Source organism: Spinacia oleracea, chromosome 3 (genome assembly GCF_020520425.1).
Source record: "Spinacia oleracea cultivar Varoflay chromosome 3, BTI_SOV_V1, whole genome shotgun sequence".
NCBI lineage: Eukaryota > Viridiplantae > Streptophyta > Magnoliopsida > Caryophyllales > Amaranthaceae > Spinacia > Spinacia oleracea.
Genome location: NC_079489.1, coordinates 98,825,697 through 98,840,481, shown reverse-complemented (window position 1 = coordinate 98,840,481; position 14,785 = coordinate 98,825,697). Strand labels below are relative to the sequence as shown.

General features: G+C 36.0%; 1 protein-coding gene across 1 annotated transcript; it reads left to right on the top strand.

Moving 5' to 3' along the window:
• Nucleotides 1–505: 505 nt before the first annotated feature.
• LOC110783459 (ethylene-responsive transcription factor ERF118) lies at nucleotides 506–2,892 on the top strand. Its single transcript, XM_021987798.2, has 3 exons — nucleotides 506–659; nucleotides 971–1,198; nucleotides 1,343–2,892. Exon 3 carries the CDS (start codon nucleotides 1,541–1,543, stop codon nucleotides 2,498–2,500), a length of 960 nt encoding a protein of 319 aa, XP_021843490.1. The 5' UTR covers nucleotides 506–659; nucleotides 971–1,198; nucleotides 1,343–1,540; the 3' UTR covers nucleotides 2,501–2,892.
• The last annotated feature ends 11,893 nt before the right edge of the window (nucleotides 2,893–14,785 follow it).

Below are 14,785 nucleotides of genomic sequence, written 5' to 3'. Positions count from 1 at the left end.
AGTTCTTAACGACTTACTGTAAAAGATGTTATACTATTTTTGCAACATATATGAGGTGCACTCTATCACGTTTTCGCCTTACATAGTGCTCTAATAAAAGAGATTTTTTCCACAAAAATTAAAAATATCTTGAATCTAAAATTTTAGGGTGTGACTGTGTGAGAGGAGTCTGTTACGGAATTATGGAGTATATAATGTATTTCCTTTTATACCATTAACTAATAATTTATAATCAATTAATAAATAAAACAAAGATATATTTGCTCTCTCTATTTTCAGATCTCCTTAAAATACGTAAACACTTGATATACACAAGTTAAAAAAAAAAAAAAAACTTTCCTAATAGAAAAGCTTTATTTTCAGAATAAGTAAATCATTTTAAATTTCTAAATTTTGAGGTGAGGTGAATGAATGTGATACGGACTATATGATTTATTTCCTTTTAAATTAACCGACTGTAATTTAAAATTATTAAAAAAAATCAATTTATTTGTGTTAAAAAAAGAAAAGACTTGCTCTCTGTATTAAACTACTCGCCCACCTATCTTTAATGTATTTTGACTGAGTTGGGAAGAGTGAAAGCCTCAGTGCAACAGACCGAACGCCATAACGGGAGAGGAGAGAGAAATTTGAGAGTAACACTGAAGAACACAAACGAGGTATTCTAAAGATCTACTCGTTTTTTAAATTCTTGTTAACAATTTTAATTTATTTCTATGCTAATTTTCTGCATCTTTAAATCGTCTTCTTCGTAGTTTTCTCTCTCCAAAACTTTTCACTGTTTCAAAAATTGACAGATCTTTGTTACAGAGTATATTAACGGATTAACAGCGATGAATTGATAGCCATAGATTTCTAATCTCATCTCATAAAATTGAAAAGTCCATTTTTTTTTGCCGTATATATATCATCAAATAGGCTCAATCTGTCTAATCTTTTTTTACTTTTCTCTCTCTTCTTCATTCTGCAGAGGTTTTAGGAGAGAGAAAGTCTGTGTTTTGGGTTTCACAGGGAAGAGGTTAAGTGAATTTATGTCTGCAAAGTCTGATTTGGTAGTGTTTGGGGCTCCTTCGCTGAAGCTCTTCTTCCAGAATTACTCAATCTGCTTTGCTCACTGTATGCAACAACTCTGCTGTTCATCTCAGCAGAGCTCCATTCCTGGATTTTCACCCGTTTCGATGCGTTTGAGGCCCAGAAGGTACACGGTTTTTGATTGTTCTTACATTAATTCCAATACCCATATTTTAATTTTTGTAAATAAAGTGTTTTTTATATTTCTGGGTTTATCAATGAAATTTAGGGTTTATGATTTTGAATATTTTTTTTTGGTTTTTGTTTGCAGGACTTGTTCTGGAGTAGAGTGTTTTGGGGGTTTTCACATACATAGATTCATAGATTTTTTTCATCCTTGAGAGAGAGGCTCACCCGGTTTTGATTTTATCTATTTTTGTTATCCTCTTAATTTTTTTTTTTTAATCTCCCCAAATTCTTTAAATCTTCAATTTTTCTGGGTTTTGGGTTTTTTTTATATCAACAAGAAATGACGGACCTTCAAAGCTTTTTCTACAGTAAGCCGAAATTTGTTGGTAACAAAACTTTGAGAAAGGTTCGGGTCATTTGTCACGACCCCGATTTGACTGATTCTTCATCGGACGAAGAGAACGCAAGCAAGAGAAAGAGACCATCTGGGTCAAAACAGATAATACAAGAGATAAATCTGCCATTCAGGGGTTTAAGCGAAACGGTTGCTAAACCCTCAAAACCCTCAACAAAAAAACCCTCTTCATCGAAATATAGGGGTGTGAGGCAGAGGAAATGGGGGAAGTGGGCTGCAGAGATTCGAGACCCGATTCAAGGGACTCGTGTTTGGTTGGGAACTTATAATACTGCTGAGGAAGCTTCTATGGCTTATGAGCAGAGGAGGCTAGAGTATCAAACTCTTGTAGCTGAGAAAAGCCTGAAAGCTTCTTGTTCTGCAACTACAAAACAGTCTCAAAACCTTGCTGTTTCTGAGGATTCTGAGAGTGTTATATCCCACAGCTCTCCTGCTTCTGTGGTTGAAATCGACACTTCTGCCTCGCAGATGAACCCTCGTAACAGTAATGATGTTGGCATTGATATGGGGAAGACCGATTATGTATCTAGTATCAACAATGAAGGGAATAGGCAATTTGTTGTTGAGTCTGTCAATGATGTTAAGGAGTCTGACTATGTTCCTGTAATGAGTATTGAAGAGGAATTTCAACGCAGTGAAATAGGGGAAGGTTTTGACTTGCAAATGGAGCTCAATGCATCATTCATGTTTAATGATTTTGGTGATATGTTTCCAAAGTTGGATTCATTTGATGATTTTGAAGTTTGTGGTTTCGACTCTCTGGTACCTTCTGATCTTCCTGAATTTGAGTTTGATTTTGACTTGAGTAAAGAAGACTTTTCTTCTTGGATTGAAGAACCCCGAACTGTCGCAGCGCAGCCCCTAAATTTTGTAGCGAGTAATTAATTAGTAACTAGCAGAGTATTAGTTAATCTATTTAGAACTTTCATATAGGAAAGTAACAAGTTTTGATCATAGATCTTAATGGCTCGAAATCATGCTATTAAGATTGGTTTTTTGTTTGATTTTTGGTTCTCTAGTGAATGAGTCTAGTGAATGAGTTTAAATCTTGTTTGAGAGAGTATGAAAGATGCAAGTGAGGAAACTATTGGGAGAAAAAATCATTGGGTTTTCCTGTGCTGTTAAAGCAGTCCGTTGATTCATCTTTTTCCTCTAGGAAACAAACAATTGCTTATCATCTATGGAAATGTTGTTAACTCTGTATCAGATAATGCTTATTTGTGGTGAATAAAGAATAAGCATGTTTTAATTTATGTCAATTTTATTTGAATTAATAATTTGCGTGGAAATCCTTTCGATTTGATTCTTGTTCAATTGAGAATTTTTTTGAGAGGAACATAAGCTTTTGTGTTAAATGGCTTTATTCCCAAAAGTCTTTTCACTAGATTCTGTTGGTGGGGATATGAGAACAAAATTTCATCGGTGAGAGTTCAGTTAGAGAACTACGGAGTAATTTTTTTATTTTTTTTAAATGCATCATATTGAATTTGACACTGTTTGACTTGATTTTGGCACCAATTCTTAAATTAATTTCTATTTAGAAAATGCATTAATCATAATACGGAGTATGAACTGTATGATACGTATATAATCATCATAGTCAATGATGGTTATATGTGATTATGGATTGCTTGAAATTGAATGGCAGAAATAGGCATGATCGCGAGAAATTAAATTACAGACCTTAATTGGCCTAATTTATCACAAATGTACCCGAATCAACCTAAACACGTTGAAGTTGAATTACCTCGAAACGTACATGATTACATGAATGTACATGACGGAAGTCAAATCTATTTGAAATGGATTAGTTTTCAATAATAAGTTGATTTTACGGAGTAGTAGATTTTAAATTGACTGATTCGAATGAAACCTACGTAGAACCAAATTCCCATTGCCTGGATTTCCAAGCAGAAAATTTCATCGTCCAAATTTGACATGATCCGAATGAGTTCAATTTAAAGGATCATATTACATGTACACCTAGTGTATAAAACATCTTATACACTATGTTTTCTCATTGTTTGAAATTGCATATTTATTGTCTTTTATTCTTATTTTTTAGTGGGTTTAATGATGTGTCAACAAATGAATGGTGGTGTACAAGAGAATCTTGTATTATTCATATATTATTTTGACTAAAACTTTCTTACTAATATATAAAAATCAAATGTTATGGAGTATTGTTAATATGTTGTTGGATTAGTCTTAATGTACATTTTTCAAATATCAATTTTTTAATTTTTCTTTATTAATACTCACTCCGTTCGATAATGATGTTCCAATTTAGAATTTTAACAATATTCACAATTGAAACGAATCGTTAAAATTATTTCCAATACATAAGAAAAATAAACATATTTACATGAGGTCTTGTTTGGTTCGTCTCAACAAATATTTTAATAATATTAAAATTTTACATTTTTTTGCTAATATATAATTAGAAATATAAACGATACACAATGTGAATTGACATCCATTAAAACAGAAATTGAAACATCGTTATAGAACATGGAAGTGTGTAATTACATTTAATTACGGTCTAACTAGTGTTTTGACAAGTGTATCAGTCAAACTATTGCAGGTATTCATGAACAAAGAGAGTATTTAGTTAACTAATTATATTATTAAAAACTTTTATATAAGACGGTATTACACAAAAGACCACATTGGTGTCATATAAGTTAAGCAATAAAACCGATTAGTTAAGCAATGGAAGCAATTAGTTAAGCAATGGAACCAATTAGTTAAGCACTGGACCAATTAGTTAAACAATGAAACTAATTCAGTTAAGCCATGAAACCAATTAGTTAAGCAATAAAATCGGTCTTTTCGGTATGGGCGGTCTTACACAAAAGTTATCGTTATATTATATGTTAAACTTAGGGCTATGTTCCATTACTCCTCGCGCCGCCCCTATTTTCATATTCATATGGCATGTAAGCCAACCTTTTAGTCGTTTATTAAACGGTTTTTTCATGAAATGCCCTCGAGGTTTGCAAAAATGCACCAAATACCCTCGCGTCTTTTGAATCACATAATATACCCCTATTTTTTCCCAAGTTTGCACAAAATACCCCTAAACCGACCTTCCGTTAGTCCTCCGTTAAGTCGTGTTTATAATTCACAGAATACCCCTATTTATAAATTTATTGCACAATATACACCTATTTTGAAACTAAGTTGCACCAAATACGCAAAATGCTTTTAAACTGCAGAATTTGATGGTTTTGTAGTAACTGAAACTATAAATAAGGATATAAAACTATTTTAAAACTAAGTTGCACCAAATACATCTAAATCCAGCAGCCACCATTGAGGAACGAACTCTCTTCCCAAGTGCAAGCAAACTAGACTCATGAATTTACCTCCACCTGATGTTGCCAGCAAACACTTTGAACCTCTCCTCTTCGAGCTTGGGCTGCGAAACGTGAACCTGAGAAACCTTCTGAGCCTGAAAATAAATGCATAAACAAATATTCAAGATATTAGCAAATATTCTCTTGCAACATAAGAGAATTCAAGCTCATAAATCATCAAAATCAGTCTCAATAATTCGGTAGTTCCATTGGTTCAATTTTATTGAACTTAACAATACCCACCCACTATTAAGAATACCCACCCACTATTCAGGGAACCAATAGAACCATGCTTGGGTATTCAATACTAACAATGACCACACTAGCAAGTTCGGAGCCTAATCCTCATGCTTTGAACATATGTACACAGAATGAATTCATATGTACCAATAACTACGAGTTCATAGTTCAAATATATTGACAAGTTGATATACAACGATGTTCTTATAATGCAATTTTTCTGCCTATTGAAACAGAGGCAATTACACTATACCTATAAAAGCATTTCTGCTTACCAGATAATGCAGCAACAACATTTAGAATGGCGCCAGAAACTAAAACGTGTTGGCTGCATCCTGTCACCCGATTGCATAGAATACAACATGCTGAAGTTTTATGCAACTGGATTAACTTTGCATAAAGATCAGTTATAAAGTCAGTCCAATCAACATATTTTCTCATATACAAGTAATTAACAACCCAACTTTTAGCAACCCATAAAAGATGTGAAATTCTGGGTTACATACATACCAAAGGGGCTGATTGTATTCGAAAAATCAATCAATTTACTCTAATCAATCAATCAATTCACTTCCACCGACAACAACAACCATAAAATTGACAGCAACAACAACAATGGCAACAATAGCAACAAAAAACAACAACAATGACGACAACATTCAAATAGCAGCAAACAGGTTATGTTTGGATTCGAAAAAAACAATACATTTACTCTAATAGTCTATCAATTCTATCGACGACAACAACAACATCCAGAAAATTGAAAATAATAGCAACAAAAAAACAACAACAATGACGGCAACAACATTCAACACTGAAATCAATAAATGCAATTCCAATCTAGTCAAGGAGAGAAGGAGAGAGTGGAACCTCACGACGGGTAAACTCGACAGCGGCGAATAAGGACGTCGGAAAGGGGAAGACGGAAATCGGCCTCCGTGGGCGACCAGAGAGCGGAAACCGGACGCCGCCGGCCACTAGATAGCAGGGGGAAGAACGTCGGAGAGGAGAGAGAAAGAGAAATAAGTTTGATTTTTTTTTTTTTGGAATTTATGTCGAAAACATGTATTAAGGGCAAAATAGTAAAACGCGACTAACGGCAGACTAACGGCGTTAACTCAAAGGTGCATCTCATGAACAGTATAAAAAAATAGGGGTATATTATGTGATTCAAAAGGCGCGAGGGTATTTGGTGCATTTTTGCAAACCTCGGGGGCATTTCATGAAAAAACCGTTTATTAAACATAAGTCATACTTTTGATTATATCTACATAAGTCAACCTTTACCACCCATCAATTTAAATAAGTCAGACCAAATTGTGACTGCAGGTTTGTAATAGGTCACAATTTTTTTTTTTTTAAAGAATTTGACAAGCTTTTTGACACAATTTTCGATTTAACTTTTTGACATATTATTCGAGTTGATAATCTGACAAGTTTATCCAGGCATACTTTCGAGACTAATTTTGGATAAGTTTTTTTTTTCGTAAAAATTGGCTTAAAATATTTTATTTAAAAAAATTCCGCTTAAAATACTTTTTTAAAAATAAAAAATCCGCTAAAAATACTTTAAACAAAATAAAATAAAATCATCTATAAAATTTACAAAAATTAATCTTAAAAATACAAAAGTACAATAAAAATACATAAATGTAAAAGTTCGATGTTTCCCGTAGAATCGACCACCGGACGTTTACTTGATTTGTTTAAAATTGATGGGTGCTAAAATTTATATTATTAAAGTAGAGTGATGAGGAACGTGAGGGATTCAAAACTCCAATTCCGATCTCTCATGCACGGTTATTTAAGGAAATCTAGACAATTTAAAAAAGCTACAAAACCAAATCATCTAAAGTCTACCCCGCATAATTAATAAGGAAACTAAAATGGAAATAAGAATAATTAAGAGTATTGGACATGAAAGAATAAGGAAACAATTTAAACCAGTTATTCACTTTTAAATTTCATCTCCCAATTAATTGGGTCATTGCAAATTTTCAAGTGTTATTAGTGTTGAATACCTTGTATAAAGTTCTTATCTAATCTATATTATTAAAGTAGAGTGACGAGCAACGTGAGGGATTTAAAACCTGAATTCTCATCTCTCATACACGGGTATTTAAAGAAATCTAGACAATTAAAAAAAGCCAAAAAAAAAAAGTCAGCTAAAGTCTGCCCACATAATTAATAGGGAAACTAAAATGGAAATAAGAATATTTAAGAGTATTGGACATGAAAGAATAAGGAAACAATTTAAACCAATTATTCACTTTTAAATTTCATCTCCCAATTAATTGGGTCATTGTAATTTTTCAAGTAAATTGAGAAGAAGAATTTTGTTAATTACGAGAAGATATCAACAAAATCTATATTATTAAAGCAGAGTGGTGAGCAATGTGAGAACTCCAAAACCCCAATCCTTACCTCTCATGCTTCGTTATTTAAGGAAACCTAGGAAATAAAAGAATAACAAATAAGCAAATAAGCAAAATGTCCCCACGCACAATTAATTGGGTCATGAAAATGGTAACAAAAATAATTAAGCAATGAAAAATCTCCCCACACACAATTAAATTAATTGAGTCATGAAAATGGAAACAAGAATAATTAAGAAACGAAAATAGTAATGGGAACAATTAAGCTACTGGACATGAAATAATTCACCTTCAAATTCCAAATTTCGTCAAAAAATATACGGTCTATTATGGAAACATTACATATTCAAGATGTTGAAAATCGAATTATATAGTTATACGATACCAAAATAAAAAAGAATTACACAAAACTACTAGAATTTCAAATTTTGTCAAAAATCTATGGTCTACTATGGAAACGTACATATTCAAGATAATGAAAATCGAATTAGGTTACACAATACCAAAATAAAAAAGAATTACACAAAATAGTCGAGAACCTTGCTGCACGAAATGGTTGAGAACCTTGCCATGCCGCACCTGTTGGCGATTGTTGGCAATTGCTTGAGCAGATTGCGAGGAAAGCAAGTGTGAGGGCTTTTGGAATAAGTAGTACAGTTTTTGGCGATTGATTGAGAAAACTGAGTTTGGAAACCCATGAAATTGTTGGCGATTGATTAAGCAGATTGAGAGGAAAGAGAATGTGAGGGCTCTTAAAAAAAGGAAACTTTATAAAAAAAATGAAGGATGAACCATCTGATTTGAGAAAGAATCAATTTAAATCAATATTCGGTGATGAATGTAAGTACATTTGTTTATGATGACCGTGAGGGGGTCGAAAAAGCACGAGGCTAATGCGTGACCTTGTCCCTCGTGGGTGTGACGTTTCTTTTTGTCAAATCAAGTGTAATTGGATTTCCTGTGAGTTTACACCCAATTGACTAGTAATATAGGAGTCGCCATTCAGTTTTTAACGACAATGAGAAAAACTGACAAAACCCGGTTATCGTGACATAAAGGGAGTGCAATTATGTTTGACCACGACGGCCGTAGATTCCCTTGTGATCCCTGGTGTGGGGATCTCTCAACATACACCCGCAAGGTAGAGATTGAGGGTTCGGGGGACTGTAACTACCGAGAGGAGTACTGTCTCTTCGATAACTCCAGAGGTAGGATATCCTTACTAGCTCAGCATAAATAATTGAAGGGACATGCGTTAACTATTAAACTAATCTGAGTTGGTTTTAACAATATGCAACATATAGTACTAGATCGAGCGCGATTATCTGATTTAGATTGTATTAAGGGACCTAGCATGATAATCCAATTTCCCAAAATATTATCTTTATTAGGCGTGATAGAACAATCAGATTTAATTAGTTTAACAGTTCATAAAAGGGCGAGGAAAGCAATTAAACCATGGAAAAGGGACACATTACGACGCACCCTTGAGAGGTGCGTCACGGTTCTCAGAAAACTAACCGCTTTGACTTTGCTATTTCTCCTTTTATTTAACGAATCTCAAATTATGGGACGGGATACGTTCTGTTCGATTTATGGATCGATTGCGACAGAACGCGTGATCAGTTTTGCAGCGTGAGGCTTAGGCTTAGGGGTTTAGAGTCAATACTCAGAATAATAATTGTCCTTTTTTCACGTCGAACTTGGGCTATATTTATAGAAAAGAGTTCGTGGAAAGATAGAATTGTAGAGCTCTAATCCACGAGGAATTACGAAAGAGTACGTCCCAGGTAATTTCAGCGCCCAGGCCTGGGCGCCGAAGATTTCGGCGCCCAGAGCCAGGCGTTGAAAATAGGATCTGGGCTATTTTCTTAGTCAGATTCGGATTCCTAGAATCCGGAGTATTTGAGACTTAATCGAGTCTTTTAAAGCGTATTAACCTTGTGACGGAATGCGTCTGGGCCCGTTACGAACTCTTGGCTCGTTAGGATTTTAATTAATACGTGACTCTTATTTTCGAATCATATTAGGAATAGGATTCTCTCGTAATCTCTATCTCATTTAGGATTTATGTTGGAGTGCAACACCTAATTCTGACAGGTTTCTATCTTTTATGACTTGCCACTTTTAACAACTACCCATCACGGCAGTTACTATTTTTAGCAGGTTTCCATAAATAGCAGGTTTCTATAAATAGCAGGTTTCGGGTGAAATGAAAAGGGGTGATCCAGATTTGTTATTTTATAGGAGATGCGTTGTCAAGTGGAGATTTATGCTTTCATCATCGAACCTTCCCTTTCGGGAATGGGGACAAAAGTAGGTGTCTACAGTTAGCCCCCACTTTGACTGAGTATTGGAGTAAGACGATGGTCAAAGTATTAGACGGAGTGCGTCGCACAAGCCATGGTGACCTGAAAATCCATGTTCGACGAGTATTGCTTGATGAAGACATTGGCAAAGTCTTCCCAAGTGGGGAAGAGCTTAGGGTCCTGGTGATAGTACCATTTGAGCGGCACAGGTTCCAAGGACAAAGGAAAGGCAGGTAAATACATGGACTTGTCCACGCCTTTCAAGTTCATGGCATTCACAAAGCTCAATAGATGATCACGGGGGTTGTCTGTGGCTTTAAACTTTGGTAAGTCAGATGAACTAAACTTTTCTGGTAGTTTGCCAGGAAAAGGTTCAGGATCGAGGGAGAAGTACTTGCTCCCCATGGTTGGCTGTAGGACCATTTTTTCAATCCTCTTCTCGTTATCGAGGTCATTTTTGGCTTGTGCAGCCGCTAAGGCTTCGTTTTCCATTTTCAGTTGGGTCATTTGAGCCATCTGGTCTCGCAATTCTTCGATGGACATGTTTGTAGGTGCGAATCGAGGTTGGGGAAGCGGAGACCCTTGAAATGAGGGATGACGGACGGAGCTTGGAGTCACTAAACCTGGTGTTGGCGATGTATCTTCGAGACGTACTAACCGTTGATTTCCCGATCGGCACCAAGTGGCAGGACCAGTCCTATGCATAAGATAAGCTAAAGTTTAGGCCCCAAAGCTTCAAGCATTACTTAGTCTAGACTTTGACTCTCTCTATTGGTTTTTCGCTCTTTCTTTTGTTGGTACACTTTTAGTTCTTTCTTTTGGTCATTCTTTGGATTTTCGAAACACTTGCCCGTGTGACATTAATAGTTATTAGCATGTTTGGTTTTGGTGCCGAGCATTGTCGTCGTAGGAGGCCTAACAACGACGCAAAGAGCTATTTATTTATTTAATTTTTTTTAAGTCGCTTCTAGAATCGAGTTCTTCTTCTTACGCTCTCGTAGAATTTTTTTTTTACGAACGTTTTTTTGTGCTACGTATTTTCCTTTTGCGCGGGCACCGAGGCTGCTGCGCCTGACCAGAAGGCCAAGCAGCAACTTCAGCGCCCAACGTAGGGCGTGAGAAATTCTGGCGCCCAGCCATGGGCGTTGAAAATGCGTCCCTGGCTGGTCCTCGTTTTCTGTTTGCTTCTACTTTTGTTTATGCGACTTCGATTTTGCGTGCTTGCCTAATAACGTCATTTACGCGTCGTGCAGAGTTTGTGGGATTCGTTACAGGCCATCCCGAGCGTCGCTTATTTTTGTGGCGATCGTTCGGGTTTGCGGAACACGTATTTCGGTATAACTCTTTGGCAAATTGGTTTATGAATGTTTGGGCGATTTTTTAGGTCGTTGGTTTTCTAACATTGTTTGTCACACAATCACATATTTCGCTACACATTACTAACATTACATCATGAAGCAATAATAATATGTCATGTAATTTATGATAGGCTTCTATGGGTAGTTTTTGCGCCTGGCTTGGTACCGCTTCTATCGCAGATCCAACACATGCCCCGGTCGAGGTAGTGCCTTCAACAGACGAATTTCGCCCAAGAGGCCAATCACGATGTAAGCCAAGGGGGCATGCACCAATGAGAGGGACCTAATGGGCGAGCGATTGGGTTTGGGACGGGTGTACTACTAGCGAAAGTGCCGAGTGGACAACATTCGAAGCGTATGCACCCCCGGTTGGCGATGGGTATCCTTAATCCCAACTCCCGAGATGAAATATCAAGGGAGCCAAGATTCGTTATGCGGTTCTGTCCGTTCAAATTAATATGCTGATTTTCAGGTCGTCCCAACTTGATGGGGAAATAAACGCAGGGTAGGATCGTTTCACCCTTCGGCTATTTTGATTACCTACGAGCACGAGTATTTCCTTCACTATCCCCAGTGGAGTCGCCACTGTGAGGGGGTCGAAAAAGCACGAGGCTAATGCGTGACCTTGTCCCTCGTGGGTGTGACGTTTCTTTTTGTCAAATCAAGTGTAATTGGATTTCCTGTGAGTTTACACCCAATTGACTAGTAATATAGGAGTCGCCATTCAGTTTTTAACGACAATGAGAAAAACTGACAAAACCCGGTTATCGTGACATAAAGGGAGTGCAATTATGTTTGACCACGACGGCCGTAGATTCCCTTGTGATCCCTGGTGTGGGGATCTCTCAACATACACCCGCAAGGTAGAGATTGAGGGTTCGGGGGACTGTAACTACCGAGAGGAGTACTGTCTCTTCGATAACTCCAGAGGTAGGATATCCTTACTAGCTCAGCATAAATAATTGAAGGGACATGCGTTAACTATTAAACTAATCTGAGTTGGTTTTAACAATATGCAACATATAGTACTAGATCGAGCGCGATTATCTGATTTAGATTGTATTAAGGGACCTAGCATGATAATCCAATTTCCCAAAATATTATCTTTATTAGGCGTGATAGAACAATCAGATTTAATTAGTTTAACAGTTCATAAAAGGGCGAGGAAAGCAATTAAACCATGGAAAAGGGACACATTACGACGCACCCTTGAGAGGTGCGTCACGGTTCTCAGAAAACTAACCGCTTTGACTTTGCTATTTCTCCTTTTATTTAACGAATCTCAAATTATGGGACGGGATACGTTCTGTTCGATTTATGGATCGATTGCGACAGAACGCGTGATCAGTTTTGCAGCGTGAGGCTTAGGCTTAGGGGTTTAGAGTCAATACTCAGAATAATAATTGTCCTTTTTTCACGTCGAACTTGGGCTATATTTATAGAAAAGAGTTCGTGGAAAGATAGAATTGTAGAGCTCTAATCCACGAGGAATTACGAAAGAGTACGTCCCAGGTAATTTCAGCGCCCAGGCCTGGGCGCCGAAGATTTCGGCGCCCAGAGCCAGGCGTTGAAAATAGGATCTGGGCTATTTTCTTAGTCAGATTCGGATTCCTAGAATCCGGAGTATTTGAGACTTAATCGAGTCTTTTAAAGCGTATTAACCTTGTGACGGAATGCGTCTGGGCCCGTTACGAACTCTTGGCTCGTTAGGATTTTAATTAATACGTGACTCTTATTTTCGAATCATATTAGGAATAGGATTCTCTCGTAATCTCTATCTCATTTAGGATTTATGTTGGAGTGCAACACCTAATTCTGACAGGTTTCTATCTTTTATGACTTGCCACTTTTAACAACTACCCATCACGGCAGTTACTATTTTTAGCAGGTTTCCATAAATAGCAGGTTTCTATAAATAGCAGGTTTCGGGTGAAATGAAAGGGGTGATCCAGATTCGTTATTTTATAGGAGATGCGTTGTCAAGTGGAGATTTATGCTTTCATCATCGAACCTTCCCTTTCGGGAATGGGGACAAAAGTAGGTGTCTACAATGACCATCTATCCGTAGAGTGTTCTAATGTTTGTTTTTTCGAGAGAAGGGTGTGCAATCATTTAATTTGTAGGAATCTAATTTATGTTATGTTTACTAAAACATAAGTGTTATTTTTTTACTTAGGTGAAATATTTCCGGATTCGTGCTACAGTGTTAAGTATTGACACAGATATGTCACTTTGGCATGAGTCGTGTGCACGACACTTCACAAGAGCTATAAGGGTTTGAAATACCGATTCTCCTGCAGAACCATTGTGCCAAGTTATTTAATTATATAGGTCACTAAAAGTAAAAATAATGTAAAACTAACAAATTAACGACTTCTTAATGTTTCAGATTCAGCGTTCCTATGAAAATTAGTGACAACACTACTACGATGTGTAATGATGCTGAGATAATCATTGGTTGTCAAGCTTCACGTATTAAAGAATTTGAAAAACATGCTAAATAATATAGATTTTGACACGTCTAACCATGATATTTAATTTCATTTGTAATCATGATTTCAAAGACAATATTTTGAAGAAGTATTTAAGTGAACGTCTTCTGAATTCATTCACTTTTATCGTACGTGCTCCGCAAACAAAACAAGCAGAAATAAGGGTCGTTGTAATTTTTCAAGTGAAATGGGAAGAGGAATTTCGTTATTTACAAGAGGATATCAACAAAATTAAAGTGTCCATATAGTCAATTTTTCTAATTTAATAGACCATCATGGGTCTGTAACTTAATTTGAATATTTTTTATCTTCTTACTTCGGATTTTACGTTTTTCTTAAGACACATACAATATCTAGATACATTTTGGTATTGTCAAACAAATACATCGTGGTTAACAACGTCGTTAAAGAAATTTTATATTTTTAATAGGTACACGTGCAATACTACGGGCACAAACTAATTATACTCCCTCCGTATTTATTTAAGGGATACACTTGGCCGGGCACATGTATTAAGAAGGAGAATTGAATGAAATCAAAATAATAAAGCAAATGGGATTGGGTAGATATTTTAATAAGTAAACAAGTGGGGACCATGTCATTTTGAGGGATGGAATGTGGGATGGGTTTATTAAATTATTTGTTTAATTTGTTTAATAGGATGGTGGATTATAAGATAAATTATATGTATTATTTAATTAGATGGTGGGGTTGATAAGATACTAAAAATGACAAGTATATCTTTTAAATAAATACGGTCGGAAAGGACAAGTGTATCCCTTAAATAAATACGGAGGGAGTACTTATTAAGATATAATTCCTCTGTTCTCTTTTAAATGACAAAATTATTTAGGCACGTTTGCCAATGGACGATTTCAAACATCAATATCTCCTATTAGGGATAAGAAAAAATTATAAAAATTTGATATTTAAAAAATATTTATTGAGACAAATCTAATAAGACCCCACATGATTATGTTTTTTCATATGTATAAATCACAGAAGGAAGTCAAAGGAATTGTGTAAATAGTATCAAA